A 13,155-nucleotide genomic window follows, 5' to 3' on the forward strand; every position below is an offset into this window, starting at 1 on the left:
GCACTCAGGTGTTCCCCTACAACGTGAGGTGAACTTCCCGTTGTCAGCAGTAGGCACCAAGAGATTTTATGATACGCTACCACACCACAGTATAAACGAAAAGGCATTAACTGCATTCACTGATTGTAAAACAGGCTTAGTGTTTTTCTGCAAGCTGTTCTTTATATAAACCGCAAGTTGACAGCTTTTTAAGGAGAGAAGGAGCCTCAAAGTGTATGCCATAAACTTCATAGAGTGTTTACAGTGAATTAATCCACTGATAAGGTAAGTAGGAATTCACTGAATTAATGTATATGCCAGATACCTGCTATGTCCTCTTTGGGTAACAGTGCCTGGAAAAGAAAGCTTCTTACACCTGATCTTTCAGTTTATAGCTTTATCTATACCCTTTATCTATATATGCAGCTTTTATTTCTATATTCATGTGAAGATGTACATCTTTTATTCAAAGACCTGCTTGCTGTCTCCGAGACTGCTTAGACAAGCAGTTGTTTAACAGGCCTCTCATTCTCCGTACAGAGGAAGCTGCCCATGAATTAAAAATAACACCCTTAAGTGCAGAGACTCTTCTGTGCACGTACGTGCATATGCATGGAAGAGATAAAGAAAGCAAGCTGACCATATTGCTTTATTGAAGGAGTAATGAGATTGATGCCAGAGAACAAGCACCAGCAGCTAATCTCTTCTGTTAACTAAAATAACAGTGTAATAATTACACTACAGAAAAGCAAGACTGCAGGGATGGCAGCTTGCAGTTATACTTCTGAGCACTGGTGCACAGATGCTTGTACAATAACGACATAAATTGGCTCAGCTTGAAGAAGTGCCCTTTTTCTGCACTTACAGGATCCCCGACAGCCTGAGGAGCTTGCCTATTTGTAAAACTGTAACACCAAGTTGGTAGATGCCTCCTGGTTTTACTGTGTGCTGCCAGAAACACTGAACATAACACTTAAACCAAGGGGTCTCCTAGCAGTTTTTTAATGCACAGTTGTGATACATTGATTCCCTGCCCCTCTCCTCCCGTTTTTTCCACAAAGTAGTTTGCTCAGTACTGTTTAGGCAGACTTTCAAAGATTTTCCTAATTAAAATCGTTATGATTTTCAGGTTGACCAGAGGGCTCTTTAAACAATTGTGGGTTTTGTTCTAATTCCGCCAAGTACAGAACAGGTAACAGCAAATGTTATTTGAGGCATTTAGAAGAGCCTTAAGGAGCTGGGTACTCAGCTGCCGTTGAAGTGACGGTCAAACCGAACTGTCAGGTTCTCTCTCAAAACCCTCTGTAACTTGTTTTGAATAGACATATCCAGTTTGCTGTAGTAAAAATACTTGCAAATGTTTTATATTCTGTACTATAGCACTTTGATAATGTATGACTGACTTAAGCAACTGGGAAAAAGATCTCAAAGAGCAGTCCTTATACAATGAAGAAGTTATTTCTAGATCCTAGCACTGCTTAGTATTCCTGATGCTGTGGATTTGCAATATCCTTCCAAAATCCCTGCATTCCCATGATGTTACTACACAATGCATTTAGTGTAAAGGATGGATTATGCCTTGTCATATGCAATATATCACAGGCAGTTTGTGGCTTTTGGCTGTAGACAGAAGTGCCTACTACTTTCTGTTTCACCAGCGATTCAGAAATTCCCCCGGGATGGCATGTAGATCCTTGCAGTTCTCCTGACATTGGAATTTAACCTCAGTAACAATGCAGATGGCTGATACTCCGGTGCCAAAGGGAATGCAGCGTCACTGCACCAACTTACTTAAAAGACCTTGACTGCAGAGATGGCTGGAAGTCAAAGTAGTTTAGAGGGGTTTGTTTTTGACTCGCTTTGCAGTCTCTGAGTTAAGCGTGCGTGAGAGAAAATATCAGCAGATGATGGAGTAAGGTCAATTGCAGAGTCGGGGGGAGGAGGGAGGCAGAAGGATATCCTATAACATCTTAAGAGACTGCAGCACACTGAAATAATTCAGAAAGAGAGCAGTACTAGTTACTTCAGGTTTTAAATCAGGACATTACACATGGCATGGATTTTGAGATGCATCTTTATGGAGCATGCTTTTTTATTGCCTGTGCCAAATTAACGTTTATACACTGAGAAATGAGTTTATCCTACAACACTGATTCTGACTTAGAGAATTTCCAGGTACGTTTTCTGTATGTGATCTTAGCAAAACTTGGGACTAGTTTGCAACACAGTGTGAAGGTAGGGCTTTAGTCCAGCTTTATTCCTTGTGTGACTGATTAAAATGGCTCCAGTGATTACTGGAAAACAATACTGGGAAAAATGTTTGAGTAAGCAACAAAGAATAGATAGAAGAGAGATGTACTGGGCACATATTTGCCTCTTTCCCAAATACACTTGGAAAAACAAAATGCCTCTGCTATATTCTTCTTTGATCCATACGTGCAAATCATGGTTATTTAAGCCCCTGCTGTCTGCCACCACCTAAGCGCCCTGTGATTTGACCTTAAGGTCAGAGCCTTTTTGCCTTTATAGCAACACCTGCGGAAAAAAGTACAGATGCTAGAAAATATGGGTGAAATTGTGACGGTCCCCTGGCGTTTGGTGTAATCTGAGCTAGGTAATAAATGAAGTGTTTAGGGCAGCTTTAAGGAAGGGAGGGTGTTGAGTGGCTGAATTGAAGGCTTTCAGTATACATTTGGTACTCAGTACTTCTCAGTTTCTTAAAGTCACTGGGGATACTTCTTTCCTTATGACCACTATATACAGAAAATTGTAAAATTTCAAAGACAGAACTCCGAAATGCTACCCACTGATTTAAAATACACGGAGTAGACTTGCTGAACTCTACAGTTACTGGCCTAGAAGCACTCTGGGTATGTTTTAGAAACACCGAACAGATGAGTACAATTACTGCATCCTCCTCAAACCTGTGTATTATGGAGCATACCTTCTTTTGCATAAAAAATATGTCAGAATTTTAGCCAGTTCCATATCATTAACAAAGTGCACAGGTCACTGTGAATGTGTATGACTAGGAAGTAAACAAAGTCAGATCAAAACATTTTTAAAGCACACACCTACAAATAGAAGGAGCCAACAAATGTTAGGTATTCCTATGTAATGGAATTGTGGCTTTTTTTTTTTTTACATGACTTTAATTGTTTTCACTTCCCTTGAAGTGAAAATTAGTGGCATTCTGATAACTATATTGGAAGGTTTTTTTATTTTAATCTGCAGAAACAGGTACGTTTTTTGCCACATTTTGGTCATCCTGTGCCCTAGATGACTATTCTCTTCCAGAAATCAGGACTGGGATCACAAAAGGCAATGTTCCTCATGGGATTTGGGTCCACAGTAAAGTTCTGCTTAAGCTAAAAAAGAGTTTATGCGTAGTAAATACTAATGGTGGATTCTCTATCAGTCTTCAAGGGTGCGGTGTGAGGTGTAAGGTATTATTACCCTCACCCACCTTAAAATATTTGAATGATTGTCCCTGATTTAAGGAAAGCAGCCCTATTTTTGCTGTACCTTCTAAGTGTCTCTTTACCTTGCAAATGTAAATGAATTAGGCACAAACTGTTTAAGAAGGGAAAATCCCCATATTTTATGAAAGTAAAGCAACTGGACATGTTCACTGAAAACTTTAATGGTAAATCTGTGAATCAGGCCTGCTTCACTGTGTCACACTGCCTGCCCTGACTATGGATATGTGATGAAATAATAGTATTCATGGGACAACAGTCCATGAACAGCACGAGCTTATGACATCAGCTATTTTTTGTACATTTTTGACTCGTACATTTACGCTGAAGTCTTACATACATATGCGTTGTGTTTGTTTTTTTAAAAAATGTTTATGCCATTCATTCTTTTAGAGTATTTAACAGTTTAGTAAGGTTGGGAAGTCAGCCCGTTTGTGTTCAAGAGAAATGCATGCTTAATAAATGCATACTTACATGCCTACCAAGTCTCATTTCCTTTAGTAATTGACAGTTGTCTTGGAAAAAAAAATCCTTTTTTTTTTTACAGCCCTTAATTAAACAAAAGGTGTGGTAAAGTGCAGAAAATTTTAATTCCACAGTAAATCATAGCAATAGCTTCTCATTTAATAAGGCTTAGCTGTGAAATTAGAGGTGTAATAGTTATCTCCATAACTAAGGACATAAATAAACATTTATAATAATAATTACACAACAAATCACAGTCTAAATCTCTGTTCAAAGTTAATCTCAATTCACAAGACAAGAGGAGGGAAGTCCAGGACTAATTCTGAGTTACGTGTATAGAATTGAGCCCCTGCATCTATCTCTGGTGATCAGTTTAGATTAGCAGATGGTAATACAGAGGTTTAGTACCCATGTTGAACTTGGCATTATTAATACCTGTTCTGGTTTAATGCATTCAAGCTTGATTGCTCTCAGTAGCATTCCTGGCTTTTCAGTTTCCTGTCTTGGCAAGCATTGCATCATGCGTGTCAAGGTTTGTGTGTTTACTCATAGATAAATGAAGGAAATGTGTGCTCCTGTTTAGATTTTTTTCTTACAGGCAGCTCAGGCATTAATGGGACTAAGAGGCAGGGACAGGTTTTTTGTGTTTGCTTTCATCCGATTCATTTTACTACTTTTAAACATATTACCCTGATTCTGCAAGGATTTTTAGGAATTCTACCACTGGGCGTTACGATGGCTTCACTATAAAGCATCTTGCAAAATCAGCTACTTGTCACTGGTTCTCTTGGCTTTCCTACTTGCAGACCTTACGACTTCCCAATTAGTTTCTCACACTTGGTCTTGAGCAATTTTCCCTGCAGCATCAATAGAGCTTAGTTATATGAAAAATTACAGTTCTAACAGCCGAAGTTAAATTATCTAATGGATTGGGTGTGGCTGTTCACTTAATGTCCTTTTAATTAGCTATTATCTCTGCTCTTTATTTCCTTCCTGTAAATACAACACTTCCAGTTTATAGGAACTAAATCCCTACAAAGTTAAGCCAGGTCCTATCAAGCATCTTCCCACGCCAGCGTTGATACTTCAAATTTGACTGTAATCGAATTAACACCCAAGGAGGTACCTGGCGAAGATGCAGAACAGGAGAGAGTTGCTTATTTCATTTAATTAGCCAAGTCAGGAGCCTGCAGTGTCTGGAGTTTCTACAGATAAATGCAATCTATTGAGATTTGACAGAATGCTGTATCACTGGACATCTCAGACGTGCCTTGCTAGTGGAAGTGAAGCAGTTTTGGCAAGCAACACTGAAACAGTTTGTGGCAGAACCCATGGTTAGTTTCTGGAAATAAGTCTCATTTCATTAGCTTTGTGTTACATAATCCTTCTTTGTTACAGAGGAAAAAAAATAGAGGTTATCAAATGTCAGTTTGAGGAGGGCTTTTTGCTATTCCTATGGTCGTTTCAGTTCCTCTGCTGGCAGTTCTTGAATGTGCCTTCATGACAGCCTATAATGGTTGCACAAAGCTTATCCCAAAAAAAAAGATGATCGGGTAGAATAAAAGTATGTTCTTTTAGCACAGCATGGGGCAACAAGAGGTTAGTTAGACTTCTGTCCTTGACACTTACATTACCAAGCCACGTTTGACAGATGGTTTTTCCCCACGTATGAAATGTTGAGTAAGAACAAAGAAAATACTTGTTTCTCAAATTCAGATGATTTCAGATGGCAAACACCTTCAAATTGCCTCACGCAGAGCTATGTTTCCTGTGGTATAATAGTGGGAGGAAAAAAATCCATGGAAACTACAGAAATATTTTGGGGAAGGGTGTCAAGTCAGCTTGTGAGGAGACAACCGATGTTTTTTTCAAGTACTAACCGATAAAGGTTACAATTCTTCCTTCTCATCGCCTTTGGTTCTGACAGATCAGGGATGCTCCGAACAGTAGCAGTGCTTCTCAAGATGCCTAGACTTTATTTCTGCCAGTTTCTGTCACCTCACAGAGCCATCTGAAACACTGCTGTTTGTGTTTGAGCCCGAGACGTTGGTTTCTCCTCCCTAGCATTTAGTCTTTGCTCCTCTGCTGTTCCTTTACTGGGGAGGCCTCTTCAGAGTTATATTGGTTTTTTGCCCCCGAAGGCAACTATCTTTTTTAATCACACATCAGAGCAAGCCTAAGATAAAAATCTTCCCTGCATCAAGAATTTCTGAAGTCTGGCACAACTTGGGTTACATAACGCAGAATTAGGTCATTTGCTTTTTTTTTTTTAATACTGTCTCCTTACGTTTTGAAATAGAAAATTATTTCTTCATCAGAAACTGTTTTCAGCGTAGCTGTTGCAAAGCCCTCTCCATAAGAGATGATTCATCCCAGCCGGTGAGCAGAAATAGCAGCAAATTGCAGACCTTGCTCCGCGGGCAGGGGCAGTGCCGGCGAGCTGACAGGCGGGCACAGCGCCGGCTCCCCTGGCACAGCATCGCCCTGCTCTGGCCCCCCTGCTCCAACCAGAGCTAAGTGCTCCTCTGATTTCATCTTCACTACAACAGTAATGCTGTGATCGGGGATCTTATTAAATTTGTAGCCATAGTAATCACCGCAGTACGCCGGGCTTTTAAAATAATGCTGGTTTTATTTATCCTCAGTGTCATAGCTTTTTTCTGGGCAGGGGGGGAGGGCTTTTTTTTTTAATTATTTGGTTTTGTTTTTGAAGTGAAGGGCTTCTTTTGTGATCCAATGAAAACCTCTTCCCACACGCGCATCTGTTTTAATAAAGATGCAGAGACATGCTGCTGGCTGGCAGTTACGAAACCGGTGTTTAGGGCGGCATCAGCCCAAAGCGCGGTGGCTGATAACAACACAACGTCGGGTGCGTACCTCATCCGTTCTCATCGGGGCCCTACGCGAAGGCCCAGTGCGTGCTGGCACGTCTTGACATTGCTGTGACACTGTAGCTAAGCAGTTCTCTGGTTTGACTTTTGACCTGTGGTGCAGAGGCAGTGACAGCGCTTCAAGCTCAGCATGACACACATTTCCTCACAGTTAGATATGCCATAAAGCTTTAAACATGAGTCTGTAAGATTTTTGTCTCAAACTTTTACATCAGTGTCAGTGCAGGGCATTAAGATCAGCGAGTCTCTGGTAGAGGAATTGACTCTACCTTCACTTGTACTGCACGAATTAGAAAACAGTGGATAGCAAAGACATGCTGAGCTGGTGCAGGCTCAGCCTAGGCAAAGACGTTCCTTGTTTGGGTCCAGAAGCAAATCACCACATTTATTTTTAATCGCCACATTTATAGTCACAGCCTTGCTTCTGGTCCCGGGCTGGCTCACAGTCGGCTGGTTCAAGCAGTTCTGTTCCTAGGGGTACAGCCATGTGCTTTGACCAGAGGGCTCTGGGCTACAAAAGAAGGCTCAGTTGCTAACCCTGGCTAACAGATTCAGCATCCGCTGAGATTCGTATCTTAATTACATACCATTTCGTGGAAGTTTAAGTCATTTTCTGCACAGCATGAAATGTGGTAGCCATAAACGCATACCATCAGGTGGCTGCTGTCTGTCTCAGCAAGTGGTGTCAGGTCATCCTGGGAGGGGAACACAGCTTGGTCCAGGGCACGGGATGCACAAACATCATGCCAACTGCCACGTATTATCGTAGGCTTGCAGACTGACAGTGCTGGTTCTTGTTACCCTCTGATGCCTCTGTGAAAGCAGAGGCCAAAGGCTAAAACCTCCTGGCTTACTGTGCAACATGGAGTATTCTACAGCCCTCAACCATAGAATATGGTTTATTGTTTCCTCCTTTCTGAAGGATTCTTATGTGAAAGGTGAATTTTTCTCTTGATACTTAAAGAGGGACAAAAGCAGTCACGGAACAAAAAGTTAGCTGTGACATGCTATCAAGTTGGGCTTGGGACTTTTAGACAGGACAAACTAACGTTTCAGATAAAGCTGGATTTCAGGACTGGCCTAAAAACAAAGCTGAGCTATGTAACGGTATCTCTACAGTGCAGCTCAAGTCCAGCAAAGAATTGCTGTTTCTTGCAACTGCCACACGAATGCAAATTTATTGAGCTTGGTACACAAATATTGATTTATAGAAAAATACATGAATGATAAAATTCTTTCTAGGTTTTCTACTCACTTTTTCTGTGAACATGATGTAGGTAGTCACAATGATACTTCATCGCTGACTATGTGATATCCTGTTACCTGGATCAGTGACCCAGATGTCTGCTCTCCTTAGCCTCAGCACCCATCCACATGGTGCCTTCTGTTAGAAAAGGCAGGAACACACTGCCGTGATGCACATCATCTTAACTCGTCCTGACAGTACTCAAATCCAGAGGACAACAGAAGAAGTAAGCTCTGAACCTGTTATGTTCTTGACAACCTCTGGACATCCACTAACACCCAACACATCCTCTGCCACAACAAGAATGAAAAATGAAGCTAGAGCCTAGAAGTCTGCATTGGCCTCTGTTCTCAAGGCAGATGAGGGGAAAAAACTGCTACCTCTGCCTTCCCCATCTTCAGTGCAACTCTTTCTTAACATGACTGCAACAGCTGGCTCCAGAATAGAGGACAGTATTTCAAAGATGTACGTTCTAAGTTTGTATTTGCAGAACAGTATCATTGATCTCTAAATAGTCTTAAAATGCTATAAAGTTTGCTTCTCACTGAAAAGAGAAATTAGCCTTACAGCGATCACAGAAATCTCAGCAAGAGTTGAGGTCTCTGATTTTTAAGAAGTAGCTTAAGGTAGACAAGATGTGGTTTTGAGGTTGCTGCAGCTGGGGAGCTTTTTGCATAAGGTTTTGGGAACCTGACTGCGCTGCATACACGCACAAGAAAAGATAGCTGCCTATTAAAAAAAAAGTACCGTCTAGTCTGATGGCGTACTATGAGTTTGTACTTGAATGCATCTGCCTAAAGAAGGAATTAGCCAAAAGCACGAAGAACCTGATCCTAAAAAGAAAAACAACCACTAACCTCAAAACTAAATTCCATACAATGTAGCACAGGTAAAATACTTGGACAGGTGAGTCAGAACGAGCCAGTCACACCAGCTGCCCTTTCACTAAGGGCATGGGGAATTAAGATGAAAGACTTCAGAGGCCACATGAGCTCCTCTCTATTACCTTCTTAAGCCTCAGCTTCCGATGTTCCTTCAAATTATAGGAACAAACAAGTAGGTTTGAAGGCTTAGTGCAACTGTAGGCCTATAATACTACTTTAATCAATTTCTTTTTGAAAAGGAGGGAGTGTAAAGCAGAGAAAAGAAACTGTGCAAGGTGTTTGACAACAAAGAGTGCAGGGAACTCAGAGCTTTTTGAGGGTCAATTAGCCAGAAAATGTGCTAAAGACTACATGCTCTATTGGATTACTGGCCAAAGAATTACCCCAAAGCAATCAAAGTGGCCCCGTTGCCTGAATACAGAAAGGCAATTACAGATTTTTGAGGACATGCTACAGAAGCTTTAATTAAAGGTATTACTTCCACATCACTGAACATTGGAAATTCAATTCTTACTTGCAGCCACGAGAAGCAGCTTTTGTCTTTCACTTGTGTGTAGGATATCAGCATAAAACATGACTGGCTTTGGCATCTCTTCTTTAGGAATGCATATTGTGTTTCACCCCACCCCTTCTTGCAACCAGCAATTATAATGTTGACATATTAATAGGTGGATTTCCATTGCTAGACCTTCTGGTTTCCTCTGACATTGTGTAAGTCTCTGTCAGCAAGGACAATACGATCCCTGGCTGGATTCCAAGGTGAAGTTTGTGAAGTACTATTTGTGTGCAGAACAGAAAGGAGTGTATCAAAAGAGCGAGGAGGTTGTTGTCCTCAAAGTGGTTGGTGTAGTAAATGGCAGTTTTTAAACGAATTTTCACTCAGCATGCTTGATAGCACAAGCAACCAGATCTACAAGAGCAGACTTTGGATATTTTGCACCAGCACACGTGCAGTCGCCTCCTGGCACACTCACTGATAACGGTGCCTTCAGGTGTGTTTTAGCAGCTACTTGGCTAGCCAGAGCCTTTCTCGGCCTTTCTCTGTCTTTCACAGCCATACGATTCATAACAATGCTACACAGACAGGACAACAGACACCACTGCCAGCTTTCAGTTCCTGCTGCAAGTTGTAGGTCACTGCACTAGCCTTTCACAGAAGGCACCCTCTGGATTCCTTCTGGCATCAAGGTTTTACTGGGGCTTAAGAGTGCAAGGCGTCAGCTTACCATGGGGTACATTCAAACAAAACAATGGTGCAATTTTTGCTGACTCCCTGTATGTGCAAGCAGTGTAAGCACCTATCTTTCCTACAGCCTTGACTCTCACTCTGAGGTTTGTACCTTACTCCAGGAGTCGACACAATGGCCCAGGCCACAACACACACGCAAGCTTTGCTAGGAGCCTAAAACACCACTGCTATTTCCTTGTTATTACAAGAAACACGCAAAGCAAGAAAAATCATCCTTACCTTTGTTCTATGGCTATTTTGATGCCTCCTGTGGGTCACTGTCGTGCTGCAAGGACTGGCCAGGCCCTGCTGCAGCTGCTGGCTTGCCCAGCACAGGGAGGTGCCCCTACCTCAGATCTCCTTTTCTAGGCTTGGTTGGTCCTTCACTCCAATCACTCCCCTGGCTACAAAACGCCCGTTTCCTTTTTTCCCCTCTTTCTGCTCACATCTGTATATGTTTCTTCTGCGTTTTATCTTTCTTTACATGCTTCGCTTTCAGTATTTTTAATCTGAAATTTACATTTGCTCCCAGTTGTGGTGGCCTGGTAGAGACACGCGGACCACCACCCAGTCCCAGGTGTGAGCTCACCTCCCTCGTTTACCACCTGTGGGAGAATCACTCAGCTCAGGGCACTTCAGGTCCCCCATCTGTCGGACGCAGGCTGGAGGCCTTTCAGGCAAGCAGGGGTATCCTCTGAGGCGTGCCGCGGTGCAGCCAGTTGTCACAAGAATAGTTTCATTATTAACTAGAGTTCATAAACCATCCGTAAACCTATTCCTCAGCTCAGGTTTCTCTGGTGCAAGAGCCAAGTGTTAGCCAGACAGATGGGGTCCTAAAGCTTTTAGCAGGTTCTTTCATTTTAATTGGCTCATTGTCTGAGCTCTGCCAGTCGGACAAGAACAGTGCTGCCCGAGCACCGCATCTGTGAGGCACCGCGCACACGGCGGAGTGTGCCCTGGGACATCGTGAACACTTCAGGGTTAGCACAGCTAGAAATGCAGAGGTGGTTTGAAGGTCCTACCCTCTGTGGAGCAAAGTGTTTCCTCTTGATATTAATTACGTATTTACATCTTTTGCTGCAAGGAATCTCAAAGTAAATAACGTCGTGGTCATTGCCCAGCAATGGCTGCGCACAGGAGGCCGAGTGCCTCAGGCGTGGCCCGCAGCAGGCAGGCCCCCTGAACGCGTGGTGTCTGGTACAGGCGTGAGCCGTCAGCAGCTTTTCCCCTTCCTCCTTCTCAGGTGGAGAGCCACCCCCTGCTCTCTGGGGGTTGCAAGCACGAATCCTGCTCAGTTTACCTGCTTCAGTCTACCAAAGTGACCTTCTGTGGAGGTTCTGTGGCTGTGAGGGCTGGGTACGGCCTCATGTCCCCTCCTGGCCGTGTTCGGCCTCACTGCTGACTGACTGGCCGTGCCCTGGGTAACACAACAGCGTTCCCTTGCCTGATCTTACACAACTGTGTGGCACCATGGGACGCCGCGCAGGTCTCAGAAGCTGCCTTCAGCACGGTGTCCTCTTCACCCCGGTGAGCACGGCGTTACAGCCCATGGCCGAGCTGGTCTCTGTGAGAAGCCTGTGGCTCGGCCTGTCCCGCTGGGTGCTAGAGGTGAAACCGGAATGAGGAAAAACATGTATAATTGTTACAAAGCTGCAGGGACGGTAACTGGCTTTGCAATGGGTTGATTCAGTGCAGTATTATTTTTAACTCCATTCAAATATCTGAAGTTTAAAAATGGTTAAGTCTCATGATACATTTGGGGCGAGATGTGCGAGAAGATAAAGTAACTTTCCCAAGGCTACACACAAGCTCAAAAGAACAGACAAATTAGACTCAGTATTTTAATTAACCGTATTGTCAAAGCTTTTTTTCATTTTTTTCCCATAGTCTTGTAGGGGGGTACCATGTCAACATTATTAACATATGCTTAGTTCTTGCTGTTGTGCCAGTATAAGCTTACACACAAGTTTCTAAAAGAACGTCACTGTATGCTGCTCACATCCGTGGTACAATACCAGCTTTATGCTCAAATAGAAAAGCCTTTACCACTAACTACAAGGGTACTTTATTTTTAGACTGTGTTTTCACCCGCAATCTGCAGAGTGATCTGTATGTGCGGCATTTGTTTCTTTTCTAAATTTGTTTCGTCAAGTTTTATTTTAACGCTCATTCTGAATACTGCAGCTTGGCAGTGGAAAGTGTCTGTTTGGCTAGAGTCACGTGTCAGAAAAATTCAGCGCCTAAATAATTCCACTTTTGTATGTCCAGTGGAAGCAGTTGGTTTGTGTTCACAGCTAAGCTCGGAACTGGACGATTTAAAACGTACCGGTTCAGAATATTCTTCAACCGTTACTTAATGTCCCTGTGATCATTGACTACTGCCATCGCACTTCATGAGGCAGCCAAAACTGAAGTACCCATGTAAAGTCAAGTCACACTTGCAGCCTGATGGACATCGAAGACCCAGTTGCTGCTCTCATTCCTGGAGCTGCAAGTTGTGACTACAGACCTTACAGGAGACACAGCTTAAATGAGCTGCTTCCACCGGGGAGCTGGCAGAGATCGGGCCTGACCACTAGTGAGCAGAGTGCCATCAAAATGGTCCCGAGGTTTGAGGTTAATTTGGCCCTTTATGGCCTTTTTAAATAGCTCCTGGTGAACACATTGAAACATCCTGGGCTGGTCCTGCTCCTGAAGCTTAAACAGCATTCGGTGCGATCAGAGTGTGGGTTGTCAGTGAGAAAGGAAATTACTGCGATTCCTTTGCAGGATCCAGGGCTGAGCACTGGTAACAGGCGAGGGCTGACTGGAGCAGCTCCTGGGCTGTCTCCACACCGCTCAGAGGCAACTGGCGCAGGGATGTCCCCAGCCGTGCTGACGCAGCCTCGCTCCTACCCACCCACCGACTCCTCTCGCAGGAGATGCTTTGTTGGATTTTGGGATACTGAGAAAACGATGCAGGCAAGGGGAGAGGGCAGGGCAG

The 13,155-nt window shown here is 43.2% G+C and overlaps 1 protein-coding gene across 2 annotated transcripts in view; it reads left to right on the forward strand.

Annotated features, from left to right (window-relative positions):
* Nucleotides 1-13,155, forward strand: part of FARSB (phenylalanyl-tRNA synthetase subunit beta) — a 37,712-nt gene that overhangs the window by 22,443 nt on the left and 2,114 nt on the right. The window contains exon 17 of one of the 2 annotated variants that reach the window (XM_035335101.1): nt 847-2,372. The exons of the other annotated variant lie outside the window; for it this stretch is intronic. Coding sequence (XP_035190992.1) covers nt 847-863 — 17 coding nt within the window. The 3' untranslated portion in view covers nt 864-2,372. Of the gene's footprint in view, nt 1-846; nt 2,373-13,155 lie in introns of those variants that run through there. 2 annotated transcript variants of the gene reach the window in all.

This window comes from Oxyura jamaicensis, chromosome 9 (assembly GCF_011077185.1).
Source record: "Oxyura jamaicensis isolate SHBP4307 breed ruddy duck chromosome 9, BPBGC_Ojam_1.0, whole genome shotgun sequence".
Taxonomy (NCBI): Eukaryota; Metazoa; Chordata; class Aves; order Anseriformes; family Anatidae; genus Oxyura; species Oxyura jamaicensis.